Source organism: Oncorhynchus clarkii, chromosome 5 (genome assembly GCF_045791955.1).
Source record: "Oncorhynchus clarkii lewisi isolate Uvic-CL-2024 chromosome 5, UVic_Ocla_1.0, whole genome shotgun sequence".
In the NCBI taxonomy this organism is placed as follows: Eukaryota; Metazoa; Chordata; class Actinopteri; order Salmoniformes; family Salmonidae; genus Oncorhynchus; species Oncorhynchus clarkii.
Genome location: NC_092151.1, coordinates 1,312,981 through 1,331,310, shown reverse-complemented (window position 1 = coordinate 1,331,310; position 18,330 = coordinate 1,312,981). Strand labels below are relative to the sequence as shown.

General features: G+C 39.9%; 1 protein-coding gene across 4 annotated transcripts in view; it reads right to left on the bottom strand.

The window, feature by feature from the left end:
* LOC139408249 (ciliary neurotrophic factor receptor subunit alpha-like) overlaps positions 1-18,330 on the bottom strand; it is a 447,111-nt gene that overhangs the window by 121,976 nt on the left and 306,805 nt on the right. For all 4 annotated transcript variants that reach the window (XM_071151924.1, XM_071151923.1, XM_071151922.1 and 1 more), the window contains exon 5: positions 3,727-3,893. In XM_071151924.1, the coding sequence (XP_071008025.1) occupies positions 3,727-3,893 (167 nt within the window). The remainder of the gene's footprint in view (positions 1-3,726; positions 3,894-18,330) is intronic.

Below are 18,330 nucleotides of genomic sequence, written 5' to 3'. Positions count from 1 at the left end.
CTCTATGACATCCGACGGTGATTGGGAGTCCCATAGGGCAGCACTCAATTTGCCCAGCGTCGACCGGAGTAGGCCGTCATTGTAAATAAGATTTTATTCTTAACTGGCTTGCCTAGTTAAATAAATAAATAAATGCTGAAACATTCAGACGATGGGTTGATAGCTGAAACATTCAGATGATGGGCTGATAGCTGAAACATTCAGACGATGGGTTGATAGCTGAAACATTCAGACGATGGGCTGATAGCTGAAACATTCAGATGATGGGTTGATAGCTGAAACATTCAGATGATGGGCTGATAGCTGAAACATTCAGACGATGGGCTGATAGCTGAAACATTCAGATGGGTTGATAGCTGAAACATTCAGATGATGGGCTGATAGCTGAAACATTCAGACGATGGGCTGATAGCTGAAACATTCAGATGATGGGCTGATAGCTGAAACATTCAGATGACGGGTTGATAGCTGAAACATTCAGATGACGGGTTGATAGCTGAAACATTCAGATGATGGGTTGATAGCTGAAACATTGGTGCCGGAGGGGATGGCTATCGTTTTACGGGCTCCTAACCAACTGTGTTGTGCTGGAGTTTTTTGCTGGGTTTTTTTGCGTTTTTTTTTTTTTGCGTACACAATGTATCTGCCATCATCTCTTACAACTGAAAATAGCTTCTGGATGTCAGAACAGCGATTACTCACCTCGAACTGGACAAAGATGTTTTCTTTAACGTGTTGGAGGCAAAGGATTTACTGCTGATACCGGACCAGGCCCATATCATTGCCATCAGCATAAAGAAAAGACATAATCGGTGATTGGGTAACCCGCCTCTATGATTGGGTAACCCGCCTCTACCATCCGCCTTATTGGCCAACGTGCAATCACTGGAGAATAAACTGGATGAGCTTCCTTTGTTCAAGACTATCTTACCAACGGGACATTTAAAAACTGTAATATCTTACGTTTCACAGAGTCGCGGCTGAACGACAACATAGATAATATTCAGTTGGCTGGGTTTTCCATGCATCGGCAAGATAGAACAGATGCCTCTTGTAAAACAAGGGGTGGAGGTCTGTGTCTATTTGTCAACAACAGCTGGTGTGAGAAATCTAATATTAAGGACGATTTATTAAGGTTTTGCTCGCCTGAGGTAGAGTGTCTCATGATAAGCTGTAGACCACATTATTTATAGAGAAATGTCATCTATATTTTTTGTAGCTGTCTATTTACCACCACAAACCGATGCTGGCACTAAGACCACACTCAACAAGCTTTTTAAGGCCACCGAGCTTCTACATCTGCATTGCTTGCTGTTTGGGGTTTTAGGCTGGGTTTCTGTGTAGCTTTTTGTGACATCAGCTGATGTAAAAAGGGCTTCATAAATACATGTGATTGATTGAGTTTGATTGATAAGCAAACAAGAGAAAATGCTTATCCAGAGGCCGAGCTCCTAGTGGCCGGGGGCTTAAATCAGTTATACTTTATTTCTACCAGTTGAACACTGAAGCATGCATGAGAGCACCAGCTGTTCCTGATGACTCTGTGATCACGCTCGCAGTAGCCGATGTGAGTAAGACTTATCCAATTTACAGTAGCTATTACATTGAAATAATGCCATGCTATTGTTTGAGAGAGAGCACCATTTTGAACATGAAAAGTTATTAATAAACAAATCAGGCACATTTGGGCAGTCTTGATACAATTTTTTAAACAGAAATACAATGGTTGATTGGGATCAGTCTAAAACTTTGCACATACATTGCTGCCATCTAGTGGACAAAATCTAAATTGCTGGTCTGGAATAATACATTATGGCCTTTCTCTTGCATTTCAAAGATGGTACAAAACAAATACAAAATAACATTTTATGTTTCTTTGTATTATCTTTTACCAGATCTAATGTGATATTTTCTCCTACATTCCTTTCACATTTCCACAAACTTAAAAGTGTTTCCTTTCAAATTGTACCAAGAATATGCATATCCTTGATTCAGGGCCTGAGCTGCAGGCAGTTAGATTTGGGAATGTCATTTTAGGCGACAATTGAAAAAAAGGGGTGGATCCGTGAAGTTTGAGCTAACGTAGGCTAATGCGAACATTTCCCAGGACATAGACATATCTGATGTTGGCAGAGAGCTTAAATTGAGAGCATGCTGCCTGGTATGGCAACTGCTCGACCTACAACCTCAAGGAGCTACAGAGGGTAATGCGTACGGCCCATTACATCACTGGGCCAAGCTTCTGCCATCCAGGACCTCTACACCAGCCGGTGTCAGAGGAAGGCCATAAAAATGGCCAAAGACTCCAGCGACCCTAGCCACAGATGGTTCTCTCTGCAACCGCACGGCAAGCGGTACCAGAGAGCCACATGGTCCTCTGTTCATCATATGTTTACTTCCTTCACATGTCCCTCCGTTCATCATCTGTTTCCTTCCTTCACATGTCCCTCTATTCATTGTCTGTTTCCTTCCTTCACATGTCCCTCTGTTTATCTGTTTCCTTCACATGTCCCTCTATTCATTGTCTGTTTCCTTCCTTCACATGTCCCTCTGTTCATCTGTTTCCTTCCTTCACATGTCCCTCTGTTCATCTGTTTCCTTCCTTCACATGTCCCTCTATTCATCATCTGTTTCCTTCATTCACATGTCCCTCTATTCATCATCTGTTTCCTTCACATGTCCCTCTATTCATCTGTTTCCTTCAGATGTGCCAAGTGAACCTGCAACCACAACACATCAATAACACTTGACATAAGATCTCCTCTAAGCATTACAGGGATATGGCTCTGAATATATACAGCAACACCTCCCCCGTAATCATTCCTGTCGCTTTTATCCTTGTATTGCTACTGATGTATCATCAAAGGAATTATAATTTCCTGAACCTTATTTCTAAGGCTACATATATTAACATGGGCTATTATCAGCCATTTCCTGGGTAGCTGATCAGAGATAGACATAATACTGAAAAGAGCAGACAAAGCAAGATAAAAAAAAAATTAATTCACCAGTCCATTAATCAGTTTGTGCTTGTGTGCTGCGGGGTTGAAGCTACGACCCCATACTGTAGGCTTGGCTCTCTCATCCCTTCCAGACCTCTGCGTCTGTCCCAAATGGATCCCTATTCCCTGTGGGTCTTTGCCAAAAGTAGTGCAAACTATAGGGAATAGGGAGACATTTGAGACACATACATTGTGTCAATACAGAGAGGATTGAAGGTTATAGGTTTCAGAAAATATTTACCTACGGAATAACGACTATTAATAATGACTGACATATGTTGTCTGTCCTAACAAACTTCTGTTGTCTGTCCTAATGAGTTTAAAGAAAATATAATTAGGCTGCCTGCAGGTTGCTGTTGTAGAGAGTTGGCTATAAAATAAACTATGACTGCTGTGATGTGAAGGTTGACACAGCCTGATAGGACAGGTTGTTCTGAGTGATATTTGGCTGGTGAGGTGAGTTGACATCAAGGTTGACACAGCCTGATAGGACAGGATGTTCTGAGTGATATTTGGCTGGTGAGGGGAGTTGACATCAAGGTTGACACAGCCTGATAGGACAGGTTGTTCTGAGTGATATTTGGCTAGTGAGGTTGTTGACATCAAGGTTGACACAGCCTGATAGGACAGGTTGTTCTGAGTGATATTTGGTTGGTGAGGTGAGCTGACATCAAGGTTGAAAAGAAGTCAGCGATACAACAAAAAACAACCATGGTCTACGTACCTATGTTGATCTCTTCAAAGGTGATGGTGGTGGAGGCTTTTCCCAGGGCGTTGACAGCTGTAACGTTGACTCTGTAGGGGTAGCTACTGAACACCTCAGGGAACAGAACGTGGCAGCGGTTCTTATGGACCACATCCCTTGTTACTTCTAGGGACTCCTGGTTGTGTCTGAGAGGAGAGAGAGGAGAGAGTGAGAGAGAACAACAGAGGGGGAGAATGACAGAGAGGGGGAGGATGACAGAGAGATGGTGTCTTATTATGTTAGAGAAGGAGATGTCGTCTTATTATTTTGGAGAAGCAGATGTTGTCTTATTATGTTAGAGAAGGAGATGTTGTCTTATTATGTTAGAGAAGGAGATGTTGTCTTATTATTTTAGAGAAGGAGATGTTGTCTTATTATTTTAGAGAAGGAGATGTTGTTTTATTATGTTAAAGAAGGAGATCTCTTATTATGTTGGAGAAGGAGATGTTGTCTTATTATGTCAGAGAAGGAGATGTCTTATCATGTTACAGAAGGATATGTCTTATTATGTTGGAAATGAGATGTTGTCTTATTATTTTAGAGCAGGAGATGTTGTCTTATTATTTTAGAGAAGGAGATGTTGTTTTATTATGTTAAAGAAGGAGGTATCTTATTATGTTGGAGAAGGAGATGTTATCTTGTTATGTTGGAGAAGGAGATGTTGTCTTGTTATGTTAGAGAAGGAGATGGTGTCTTGTTATGTTAGAGAAGGAGATGGTGTCTTGTTATGTTAGAGAAGGAGATGGTGTCTTATGATGTTAGAGAAGGAGATTGTGTCTTGTTATGTTAGAGAAGGAGATGTTATCTTGTTATGTAAGTGAAGGAGATGTTGTCGTATTATGTTGGAGAAGGAGATGTCTTATTATGTTGGAGAAGGAGATGTTGTCTTATGTTAGAGAATGAGATGTTGTCTTATTACGTTGGAGAAGGAGATGTTGTCTTATGTTAGTGAAGGAGATGTTGTCTTATGTTAGTGAAGGAGATGTTGTCCTATTATGTTAGTGAAGGAGATGTTGTCCTATGTTAGTGTAGGAGATGTTGTCTTATGTTAGTGAAGGAGATGTTGTCTTATGTTAGAGAATGAGATGTTGTCCTATTATGTTAGTGAAGGAGATGTTGTCCTATGTTCGTGAAGGAGATGTTGTCTTATGTTCGAGAATGAGATGTTGTCTTATGTTAGAGAAGGAGATGTTGTGTTATTATGTTAGAGAAGGAGATGTTGTCTTATGTTAGAGAAGGAGATGTCTTATTATGTTGGAGAAGGGGATGTTGTCTTATGTTAGAGAAGGAGATGTTGTCTTATGTTAGTGAAGGAGATGTTGTCTTATTATGTTAGAGAAGGAGATGTTGTCTTATGTTAGAGAAGGAGATGTCTTATTGTGTTGGAGAAGGAGATGTTGTCTTATGTTAGAGAAGGAGATGTTGTCTTATGTTAGTGAAGGAGATGTTGTCTTATTATGTTGGAGAAGGAGATGTTGTCTTATGTTAGGAAGGAGATGTTGTCTTATGTTAGAGAAGGAGATGTCTTATTATGTTGGAGAAGGAGATGTTGTCTTATGTTAGTGAAGGAGTTGTTGTCTTATTATGTTAGAGAAGGAGAGGTCTTATTATGTTGGAGAAGGATATGTCTTATTTTGTTACAAAATGAGATGTCTTATTATGTTAGAGAAGGAGCTGTCTTATTATGTTGGAGAAGAGATGTTGTCTTATTATGTTAGAGAAGGAGATGTCTTATTATGTTGGAGAAGGAGATGTCTTATTATGTTGGAGAAGGAGATGTCTTATTATGTTGGAGAAGGAGATGTCTTATTATGTAACAAAAGGAGATGTCTTATTATGTTAGAGAAGGAGATGTCTTATTATGTTGGAGAAGGAGATGTCTTATTATGTTAGAGCAGGGGATGTCTTATTATGTTAGAGAAGGAGATGTTGTCCTATTATGTTAGAGAAGGAGATGTCTTATTATGTTAGAGAATGGGATGTCTTATTATGTTGGAAATGAGATGTTGTCTTATTATTTTAGAGCAGGAGATGTTGTCTTATTATTTTAGAGAAGGAGATGTTGTTTTATTATGTTAAAGAAGGAGATCTCTTATTATGTTGGAGAAGGAGATGTTATCTTGTTATGTTGGAGAAGGAGATGTTGTCTTGTTATGTTAGAGAAGGAGATGGTGTCTTGTTATGTTAGAGAAGGAGATGGTGTCTTGTTATGTTAGAGAAGGAGATGGTGTCTTATGATGTTAGAGAAGGAGATTGTGTCTTGTTATGTTAGAGAAGGAGATGTTATCTTGTTATGTTAGTGAAGGAGATGTTGTCGTATTATGTTGGAGAAGGAGATGTCTTATTATGTTGGAGAAGGAGATGTTGTCTTATGTTAGAGAATGAGATGTTGTCTTATTACGTTGGAGAAGGAGATGTTGTCTTATGTTAGTGAAGGAGATGTTGTCTTATGTTAGTGAAGGAGATGTTGTCCTATTATGTTAGTGAAGGAGATGTTGTCTTATGTTAGTAAGGGAATACCCCCCTGAATTGTACAAAAATGAATGGCAAGATATTGGCATTGGACAAACCATATACACGATGTCCAATACCACCCAAAGCGGCGTTGATTCGTGTAAAGTATATGGCAAATGCCATATGGCAATTGCCAATTGTAACACCTCAAAAATCCAACAGGGGGCGAGTGCGCTCCACCGGGGTTTTTCATATTGGAAATGTAACCCAAGTCAACATCCAAAAGAAAATTTTTGAAAAAAGGATATTTTTTTCAAAAACTTTTCACCCCTTAAAAAAGTGCTTTCTGGGTCTTTTTTCGAAATTCTTTCGATTTTTTTGTCAATTACACATGTGTAAGAGCTGTATGAATATACTTTTGTCCAATTTTTTTATCATATTTTTTTATTTTTTTAATTACATGCGCATAAGGCATATGTTTTGTACATTTGCAATATGATTTCATAGGAAGTCAAAAGTCAAAAGTCAAAAATGTCAAAATTTGTTAAAAAACTTCACACATCCTTAAAAAAGTGCTTTCTGGACCGTTTTTCAAAATTCTTTCAATTTTTATGTCAATTACACATGTATAAGAACTTTATCAACATACTTTAGTCATACTTTATTATCCTATTTTTTATTTTTTTTTACTTGTGCATAAGGCATATGTTTTCTCCATTTGGAATATGATTTCATAGGAAGTCAAAAGTCAAAAGTCAAAAATGTCAAAATTTGGTAAAAAACTTCACACATCCTTAAAAAAGTGCTTTCTGGACCGTTTTTCAAATTTCTTTCAATTTTTGTGTCAATTACACATGTATAAGAACTTTATCAACATACTTTAGTCATACTTTATTATCATTTTTTTTTTTTTTTTTTTTACTTGTGCATAAGGCATATGTTTTCTCCATTTGGAATATGATTTCATAGGAAGTCAAAAGTCGAAAATTTGATTTTTTTTTTAAACTTTAAAAACTAAAAAAAGTGCTTTCTGGACCGTTTTTCGAAATTGTTTCGATTTTAAGACAATTAATCATGTGTAAGAAGTGTATGAATATACTTTTGTAAAATGTTATTATCATAATTTTTTTTTTTTTACTTGTGCATAAGGAATATGATTTGTCTATTTGCAATATGATTTCATAGGAAGTCAAAAGTCAAAGTTACCCAAAAATGTTTTGGATGTTTTTTTGTTTATGTTTCCTTACTTTTTCAAAGTCACTGTGCATTTGCAATATGTTTCAATGGGCAGGTACCGTCACGAATTTGTCATGCTCAAAAATTTTTAGATGTATTTTTTTTTGTTTCTTACTTTTTCAAAGTCACTGTGCATTTGCAATATGTTTTAATGGGCAGGTACCATCACGAATTTGTCATGCTCAAAATTCAAGCTTTACTTTGCTCAAACTATACCTTTGTCATCTTGTGATCTAAAATATGCAACTGGTTACCCAAAAAATGTGTTGATGTTTTTTTGTTTATGTTTCCTTACTTTTTCAAAGTCACTGTGCATTTGCAATATGTTTCAATGGGCAGGTACCGTCACGAATTTGTCATGCTCAAAAAATTTTAGATGTATTTTTTTTTGTTTCTTACTTTTTCAAAGTCACTGTGCATTTGCAATATGTTTTAATGGGCAGGTACCATCACGAATTTGTCATGCTCAAAATTCAAGCTTTACTTTGCTCAAACTATACCTTTGTCATCTTGTGATCTAAAATATGCAACTGGTTACCCAAAAAATGTGTTGATGTTTTTTTGTTTATGTTTCCTTACTTTTTCAAAGTCACTGTGCATTTGCAATATGTTTCAATGGGCAGGTACCATCACGAATTTGTCATGCTCAAAATTTTTTAGATGTATTTTTTTTTGTTTCTTACTTTTTCAAAGTCACTGTGCATTTGCAATATGTTTTTTCACTATAGAATCATATTGCAAATGCACGTGCATCTGGTCACCCCCCCCAAAAAAAATTTTGATTTTTTTTGTTTATGTTTCCTTACTTTTTCAAAGTCACTGTGCATTTGCAATATGTTTTTTCACTATAGAATCATATTGCAAATGCACGTGCAACTGGTCACCTAAAAATAAAAATAAAATGTTTATGTTTCCTTACTTTTTCAAAGTCACTGTGCATTTGCAATATGTTTCAATGGGCAGGTACCATCACGAATTTGTCATGCTCAAAAATTTTTAGATGTATTTTTTTTTGTTTCTTACTTTTTCAAAGTCACTGTGCATTTGCAATATGTTTTTTCACTATAGAATCATATTGCAAATGCACGTGCATCTGGTCACCCCCCCCCAAAAAAATTTGATTTTTTTTGTTTATGTTTCCTTACTTTTTCAAAGTCACTGTGCATTTGCAATATGTTTTTTCACTATAGAATCATATTGCAAATGCACGTGCATCTGGTCACCCCCCCAAAAAATTTTTTGATTTTTTTTGTTTATGTTTCCTTACTTTTTCAAAGTCACTGTGCATTTGCAATATGTTTTTTCACTATAGAATCATATTGCAAATGCACGTGCAACTGGTCACCTAAAAATAAAAATAAAATGTTTATGTTTCCTTACTTTTTCAAAGTCACTGTGCATTTGCAATATGTTTCAATGGGCAGGTACCATCACGAATTTGTCATGCTCAAAATTTTTTAGATGTATTTTTTTTTGTTTCTTACTTTTTCAAAGTCACTGTGCATTTGCAATATGTTTTAAAGGGCAGGTACCATCACGAATTTGTCATGCTATAAAAATCTTGCAGGAATGTGAAATTGACTGGCCCGATGAACTCGGGATGGCTTTGCAGTGATTCTGGGTCATCTCAATCGCTCGTTTGGGTTGATTTCAGAATGTCGCTTTTGGTGATGTTTTTTCACTATAGGATCATATTGCAAATGTACAAGAGTCAAGTGGACAAGAGTCCATCAGTCAATTAGATATCATTCTGACACCAAACTGATACAAACTGACACCAAACCCACTTTTTCCAACTCGTTTAGTAGCCAACTATTACATACTTCAGAGCTGGCCCAAAATTCACAACGCCTTGGGTTCAAACCATAAAAAAACCATAAAACACGTAGTTACGTTCTAGCTGCGGGTCCATTTCTTATGTTATGTGTTGGCCTAGCTGAGGCGACCCCGAATCCCAAGTTTCGGCTCGATAGGTCATTTGGTGTCCGAGAAAAACCCTAATTGGTGCTGAAAATCCACTATTTTCCATGACTTGCTACGGGGTCCTTGAATGAGCTATTGGACAGAAACGTTGGGGTCTGTCTATATGGGCCGAGACGTTTGCAATGCACCTAGTCTTGCGACTCTGGGACATTTCTAAATGTCGTCATTTTCGTGATGCAAAAATGAATTGAAGTTATTTCAAATGTACGAGGCTGTTTCTCGGTCCGAGAACCTTCTAGAGCCACGTAACTCACCACGCACCATCTACGGGAGGTCTAGAACAGGTTTCTAAAGTTTCGGAACTCTAGGTCCGACGGTTCTTTTTTAGCTCCAACAAAGCTAACTATTGGAGCCAGTGTCTGTCTCTACGCACCCCAATACGTCCCTCCTTCCAAGTTGTGTTTTAGTGTGATTTTTTTTTCCTTTGAATTTTTTTGGGAAAAATGACTGATTTACAGTTCATGGGGGTTGCCTAATCACACATATGAAGTTTTGGAAAGATCAGACTTTTTTAACCCTTCGAAACAGCCCCTAAGACACCAATTATGGCACTTCCGGTTGGCACAGGAAGTTATAAATCAACACATATCCTCATTGGGGTATGCTGTTACAGAATCCTGAGTTTTAAGTCCTTACGTTAAGAATTGACTGATCTACACAGGGTTGAATGCACTATGTCTATCAAACTGCATGCAGTGTATGGGTAAACACTTTTAGGGGCATTTTAACCACTTCCGGTTGGTCCAGGAAGCTTAGAATCAACACAGGTAGACCTCATAGTGGCCTGATGGACTGGTACCGAAGACAGGTTCATACGGCATTCATAACCCACATAGGCCTCAGGTTGAAATTAGGGGTGCAGGCAATGTATTCCTATGGGGAGAGATGACACTGCATTCTGTGAGATCAAAAAACACTGTTTTACTGTTAAGGGTTAATGCCACACGGTCAAGGTTAGGCTTGCACGGATCGGGAGGACCTTAGGAACATTCATGTGGTGTAATTTTTCTTCTCACCTAAACGGTTCTCTCACTGTCACCCAAAAGCAAATGACATTGTGGGGCAGGCTTCATTTTGGGCCTACTTTTCTAATGGTCGTTGCACTTACACCGAGCGAGCTACGGTCAAGGCGGATAGCTCGTTGAACTTAGCACAGTCTGGAGACTATGGTGATGCCATTTTTTGTGTTGATTTCAGAATGCCATTTTGGTGATGGTCCCTCTCTGTTTAAACATATTGCAAATGCACAAAAGTCAACTAGCAAGTCAGTGTCCATCAGTCAATTAGATGTCATTATGACACCAAACCCACTTTTTCCTACTCATTTAGAAGCCAACTATCACATATGTCAGAGCAGTCCCATAATTCACAGCGCCTTTAGTTTAAAACATAATAAAAAGGTAAAACACATAGTTACGTTCTAGCTGCGGGTCCAGTTCGGACATTATGTGAAGTCCTATGTGAGGCGACCCCGAATCCCGAGTTTCGGCTCGATAGGTCATTTGGCGTCCGAGAAAAACCCTAATTGGTGCTGAAAATCCACTATTTTCCATGCCTTCCTACGGGGTCCTTGAACGAGCTATCGGACAGAAACGTTGGGGTCCGTCTCTATGGGCCGAGCCGGTTTCAATGCACCTAGCCTTGCGTCTCTGAGACTTTTCTAAACGTCGTCATTTTCGTAATGGTCAAAATGAATTGAAGGTATTGCAAATGTACGAAGCTGTTTCTCGGTCCGAGAACCGTCTAGAGCCACGTAACTCACCACGCACCATCGACCGGAGGTCTAGAACAGGTTTCTAAAGTTTCGGAACTCTAGGTCTGACGGTTCTTTTTTAGCTCCAACAAAGCTAACTATTGCAGCCACTGTCTGTCTCTACGCACCCCAATACGTCCCTCCATTCAAGTTGTGTTTTAGTGTGATTTTTTTTTCCTTTGATTTTTTTGGGGAAAAATGACTGATTTACAGTTCATGGGGGTTGCCTAATCACATATATGAAGTTTTGGACAGATCTGACTTTTTTAACCCTTCGAAACAGCCCCTGAGACACCATTTAAGGCACTTCCGGTTGGCACAGGAAGCTATAATTAACCACATATCCTCATTGGGGTATGCTTTTACAGAATCCTGAGTTTTAAGTCCTTACGTTAAGAACTGACTGATTTACACAGGGTTGAATGCACTATGTCTGTCAAACTGCAGGCAGGGTATGGGTAAACACTTTTAGGGGCATTTTAACCACTTCCGGTTGGTCCAGGAAGCTCAGAATCAACACAGGTAGACCTCATAGTGGCCTGATGGACTGGTACCGAAGACAGGTTCATACGGCATTCATAACCCATATAGACTTCAGGTTGAAATTAGGGGTGCAGGCAATGTATTCCTATGGGGAGAGATGACACTGCATTCTGTGAGATCAAAAAACACTGTTTTACTGTTAAGGGTTAATGCCACACGGTCAAGGTTAGGCTTGCACGGATCGGGAGGACCTTAGGAACATTCATGTGGTGTAATTTTTCTTCTCACCTAAACGGTTCTCTCACTGTCACCCAAAAGCAAATGACATTGTGGGGCAGGCTTCATTTTGGGCCTACTTTTCTAATGGTCGTTGCACTTACACCGAGCGAGCTACGGTCAAGGCGGATAGCTCGTTGAACTTAGCACAGTCTGGAGACTATGGTGATGCCATTTTTTGTGTTGATTTCAGAATGCCATTTTGGTGATGGTCCCTCTCTGTTTAAACATATTGCAAATGCACAAAAGTCAACTAGCAAGTCAGTGTCCATCAGTCAATTAGATGTCATTATGACACCAAACCCACTTTTTCCTACTCATTTAGAAGCCAACTATCACATATGTCAGAGCAGTCCCATAATTCACAGCGCCTTTAGTTTAAAACATAATAAAAAGGTAAAACACATAGTTACGTTCTAGCTGCGGGTCCAGTTCGGACATTATGTGAAGTCCTATGTGAGGCGACCCCGAATCCCGAGTTTCGGCTCGATAGGTCATTTGGCGTCCGAGAAAAACCCTAATTGGTGCTGAAAATCCACTATTTTCCATGCCTTCCTACGGGGTCCTTGAACGAGCTATCGGACAGAAACGTTGGGGTCCGTCTCTATGGGCCGAGCCGGTTTCAATGCACCTAGCCTTGCGTCTCTGAGACTTTTCTAAACGTCGTCATTTTCGTAATGGTCAAAATGAATTGAAGGTATTGCAAATGTACGAAGCTGTTTCTCGGTCCGAGAACCGTCTAGAGCCACGTAACTCACCACGCACCATCGACCGGAGGTCTAGAACAGGTTTCTAAAGTTTCGGAACTCTAGGTCTGACGGTTCTTTTTTAGCTCCAACAAAGCTAACTATTGCAGCCACTGTCTGTCTCTACGCACCCCAATACGTCCCTCCATTCAAGTTGTGTTTTAGTGTGATTTTTTTTTCCTTTGATTTTTTTGGGGAAAAATGACTGATTTACAGTTCATGGGGGTTGCCTAATCACATATATGAAGTTTTGGACAGATCTGACTTTTTTAACCCTTCGAAACAGCCCCTGAGACACCATTTAAGGCACTTCCGGTTGGCACAGGAAGCTATAATTAACCACATATCCTCATTGGGGTATGCTTTTACAGAATCCTGAGTTTTAAGTCCTTACGTTAAGAACTGACTGATTTACACAGGGTTGAATGCACTATGTCTGTCAAACTGCAGGCAGGGTATGGGTAAACACTTTTAGGGGCATTTTAACCACTTCCGGTTGGTCCAGGAAGCTCAGAATCAACACAGGTAGACCTCATAGTGGCCTGATGGACTGGTACCGAAGACAGGTTCATACGGCATTCATAACCCATATAGACTTCAGGTTGAAATTAGGGGTGCAGGCAATGTATTCCTATGGGGAGAGATGACACTGCATTCTGTGAGATCAAAAAACACTGTTTTACTGTTAAGGGTTAATGCCACACGGTCAAGGTTAGGCTTGCACGGATCGGGAGGACCTTAGGAACATTCATGTGGTGTAATTTTTCTTCTCACCTAAACGGTTCTCTCACTGTCACCCAAAAGCAAATGACATTGTGGGGCAGGCTTCATTTTGGGCCTACTTTTCTAATGGTCGTTGCACTTACACCGAGCGAGCTACGGTCAAGGCGGATAGCTCGTTGAACTTAGCACAGTCTGGAGACTATGGTGATGCCATTTTTTGTGTTGATTTCAGAATGCCATTTTGGTGATGGTCCCTCTCTGTTTAAACATATTGCAAATGCACAAAAGTCAACTAGCAAGTCAGTGTCCATCAGTCAATTAGATGTCATTATGACACCAAACCCACTTTTTCCTACTCATTTAGAAGCCAACTATCACATATGTCAGAGCAGTCCCATAATTCACAGCGCCTTTAGTTTAAAACATAATAAAAAGGTAAAACACATAGTTACGTTCTAGCTGCGGGTCCAGTTCGGACATTATGTGAAGTCCTATGTGAGGCGACCCCGAATCCCGAGTTTCGGCTCGATAGGTCATTTGGCGTCCGAGAAAAACCCTAATTGGTGCTGAAAATCCACTATTTTCCATGCCTTCCTACGGGGTCCTTGAACGAGCTATCGGACAGAAACGTTGGGGTCCGTCTCTATGGGCCGAGCCGGTTTCAATGCACCTAGCCTTGCGTCTCTGAGACTTTTCTAAACGTCGTCATTTTCGTAATGGTCAAAATGAATTGAAGGTATTGCAAATGTACGAAGCTGTTTCTCGGTCCGAGAACCGTCTAGAGCCACGTAACTCACCACGCACCATCGACCGGAGGTCTAGAACAGGTTTCTAAAGTTTCGGAACTCTAGGTCTGACGGTTCTTTTTTAGCTCCAACAAAGCTAACTATTGCAGCCACTGTCTGTCTCTACGCACCCCAATACGTCCCTCCATTCAAGTTGTGTTTTAGTGTGATTTTTTTTTCCTTTGATTTTTTTGGGGAAAAATGACTGATTTACAGTTCATGGGGGTTGCCTAATCACATATATGAAGTTTTGGACAGATCTGACTTTTTTAACCCTTCGAAACAGCCCCTGAGACACCATTTAAGGCACTTCCGGTTGGCACAGGAAGCTATAATTAACCACATATCCTCATTGGGGTATGCTTTTACAGAATCCTGAGTTTTAAGTCTTTACGTTAAGAACTGAGTTATTTACGGAGGGTTTAGTATGTGTGTGTTATTTCAGAAAATCATAGAAAATCACAGAAATGTCGCAGAGCTCCGCAGCACACTTTAAAAAGATTCGTATGAACACCCTGCAACTGGATCTGTAACCGTTGAAAAAAAAAAACGCCTATTTGTGACCATCACCAAGATGTCATTGTTCCGTTTCTCTTAAATGACGATAGATAAATGGCTGTTTTTTTTTTTATTGACACCGGAGGCTCCTTGACTTTGACCTGAAGTGGAAAAATAATTTCTCTATTTCCATTTAGGACCTTTAATCCCAGAAAAACGGCCATAACTCAAAAACCGTCGAGGCCTAGACGCCATCTTGTTCGGGGCCAACTGCCCATTATGCCAAACCTACGCTCACCGAGTTTCGGCTTCGAAATATTTTCCGTTTTCGAGATAAGGCCCCGTCGTGATTCGTGATGTTTTGCCAAATTGCCATATGATTCCGTATGCCCTCTTGTGGGAAATTCCGGGACAGCGGAAAAACGGTCAAAAACTTGTTTATTTTTCAAAACGGAAACCGAATGTCCGACAAAGTTCATTTGATGACTTCCCGGTAGGTCTGGCCCTACCGCACGGCCCGACGCCGACCGCGAATTTTACAAACGATTTCGGACGTCTAGTAAGGGACCGTACATTTGCAATATGGACTTTCTCACTGATCATACACGAAATGCCGAAATGTTCCCTTAAGGTATGTGAAGGAGATGTTGTCTTATGTTAGAGAATGAGATGTTGTCCTATTATGTTAGTGAAGGAGATGTTGTCCTATGTTCGTGAAGGAGATGTTGTCTTATGTTCGAGAATGAGATGTTGTCTTATGTTAGAGAAGGAGATGTCTTATTATGTTGGAGAAGGAGATGTTGTCTTATGTTAGTGAAGGAGATGTTGTCTTATGTTAGTGAAGGAGATGTTGTCTTATGTTAGAGAAGGAGATGTTGTCTTATTATGTTAGAGAAGGAGATGTTGTCTTATTATGTTAGAGAAGGAGATGTTGTCTTATGTTAGAGAAGGAGATGTCTTATTATGTTAGAGAAGGAGATGTTGTCTTATGTTAGTGAAGGAGATGTTGTCTTATTATGTTAGAGAAGGAGATGTTGTCTTATGTTAGAGAATGAGATGTTGTCCTATTATGTTAGCGAATGAGATGTTGTCCTATTATGTTGGAGAAGGAGATGTTGTCTTATGTTAGTTAAGGAGATGTCTTCTTATGTTGGAGAAGGAGATGTCCTATGTTAGAGAAGGAGATGTTGTCCTATGTTAGAAAAGGAGATGGTGTCCTATGTTAGAGAAGGAGATGTTGTCCTATGTTCGTGAAGGAGATGTTGTCTTATGTTAGAGAAGGATATGTCTTATTATGTTGGAGAAGGAGATGTTGTCTTATGTTAGGAAGGAGATGTTGTCTTATGTTAGAGAAGGAGATGTCTTATTATGTTGGAGAAGGAGATGTTGTCTTATGTTAGTGAAGAAGTTGTTGTCTTATTATGTTAGAGAAGGAGAGGTCTTATTATGTTGGAGAAGGATATGTCTTATTTTGTTACAAAATGAGATGTCTTATTATGTTAGAGAAGGAGCTGTCTTATTATGTTGGAGAAGAGATGTTGTCTTATTATGTTAGAGAAGGAGATGTCTTATTATGTTGGAGAAGGGGATGTCTTATTATGTTGGAGAAGAAGATGTCTTAATATGTTACAAAAGGAGATGTCTTATTATGTTAGAGAAGGAGATGTCTTATTATGTTGGAGAAGGAGATGTCTTATTATGTTAGAGCAGGGGATGTCTTATTATGTTAGAGAAGGAGATGTCCTATTATGTTAGAGAAGGAGATGTCTTATTATGTTAGAGAATGGGATGTCTTATTATGTTGGAGCAAGAGATGTCTTATTATGTTGGAGAAGGAGATGTCTTATTATGTTGGAGAAGGAGATGTCTTATTATGTTACAAAAGGAGATGTCTTATATTTCAGAAGGAGTTGAAGTCTTTCAAACTTCCTTCACACTGCAACTGTTTCCAAAAGAAAATTCAGCCATGGTGATTTTGGTGTTGTCAGTATCGAAGGGCCTCTGAACCAGGTTGCTGACAGGCTTTCTGAGATCTCTATAGGAGACAGAGGTTGTGTCATTATAGTGGGTGGTAGTGGTCGTTAATGAGGCTCAAAATGTGGGTTGTAGTGTGGGTTGTTATTTTTATTTAAGTTTTTTATTTCACCTTTATTTAACCAGGTAGGATAGTTGAGAACAAGTTCTCATTTACAATTGCGACCTGGCCAAGATAAAGCAAAGCAGTTCGACACAAACAACAACACAGATGGAGTAAAACAAACATACAGTCAATAATACAGTATAAACAAGTCTATATACGATGTGAGCAAATGAGGTGAGATAAGGGAGGTAAAGGCAAAAAAAGGCCATGGTGGCGAAGTAAATACAATATAGCAAGTAAAACACTGGAATGGTTGATTTGCAGTGGAAGACTGTGCAAAGTAGAGATAGAAAGAATGGGGTGCAAAGGAGCAAAATAAATAAATAAATACAGTAGGGAAAGAGGTAGTTGTTTGGGCTAAATTATAGATGTACAGGCTATGTACAGGTGCAGTAATCTGTGAGCTGCTCTGACAGTTGGTGCTTAAAGCTAGTGAGGGAGAAAAATGTTTCCAGTTTCAGAGATTTTTGTAGTTCGTTCCAGTCATTGGCAGCAGAGAATTGGAAGGAGAGGCGGCCAAAGGAAGAATTGGTTTTGGGGGTGACCAGAGAGATATACCTACTGGAGCGCATGCTACAGGTGGGTGCTGCTATGGTGACCAACGAGCTGAGATAAGGGGGGACTTTACCTAGCTGGGTCTTGTAGATGACCTGGAGCCAGTGGGTTTGGCGACGAGTATGAAGCGAGGGCCAGCCAACGAGAGCGTACAGGTCGCAGTGGTGGGTAGTATATGGGGCTTTGGTGACAAAACGGATGGCACTGTGATAGACTGCATCCAATTTATTGAGTAGGGTATTGAAGGCTATTTTGTAAATGACATCGCCGAAGTCGAGGATTGGTAGGATGGTCAGTTTTACAAGAGTATGTTTGGCAGCATGAGTGAAGGATGCTTTGTTGCGAAATAGGAAGCCAAGTCTAGATTTAACTTTGGATTGGATATGTTTGATGTGAGTCTGGAAGGAGAGTTTACAGTCCAACCAGACACCTAGGTATTTGTAGTTGTCCACATATTCTAAGTCAGAGCCGTCCAGAGTAGTGATGTTGGACAGGCGGGCAGGTGCAGGCAGCGATCGGTTGAAGAGCATGCATTTAGTTTTACTTGTATTTAAGAGCAATCGGAGGCCACGGAAGGAGAGTTGTATGGCATTGAAGCTCGCCTGGAGGGTTGTTAACACAGTGTCCAAAGAATGGCCAGAAGTATACAGAATGGTGTCGTCTGCGTTGAGGTGGATCAGAGACTCACCAGCAGCAAGAGCGACATCATTGATGTATACAGAGAAGAGAGTCGGTCCAAGAATTGAACCCTGTGGCACCCCCATAGAGACTGACAGAGGCCCGGAAAACAGGCCCTCCGATTTGACACACTGAACTCTATCAGAGAAGTAGTTGGTGAACCAGGCGAGGTAATCATTTGAGAAACCAAGGCTGTCGAGTCTGCCGATGAGGATGTGGGGATTGACAGAGTCGAAAGCCTTGGCCAGGTCAATGAATACGACTGCACAGTAT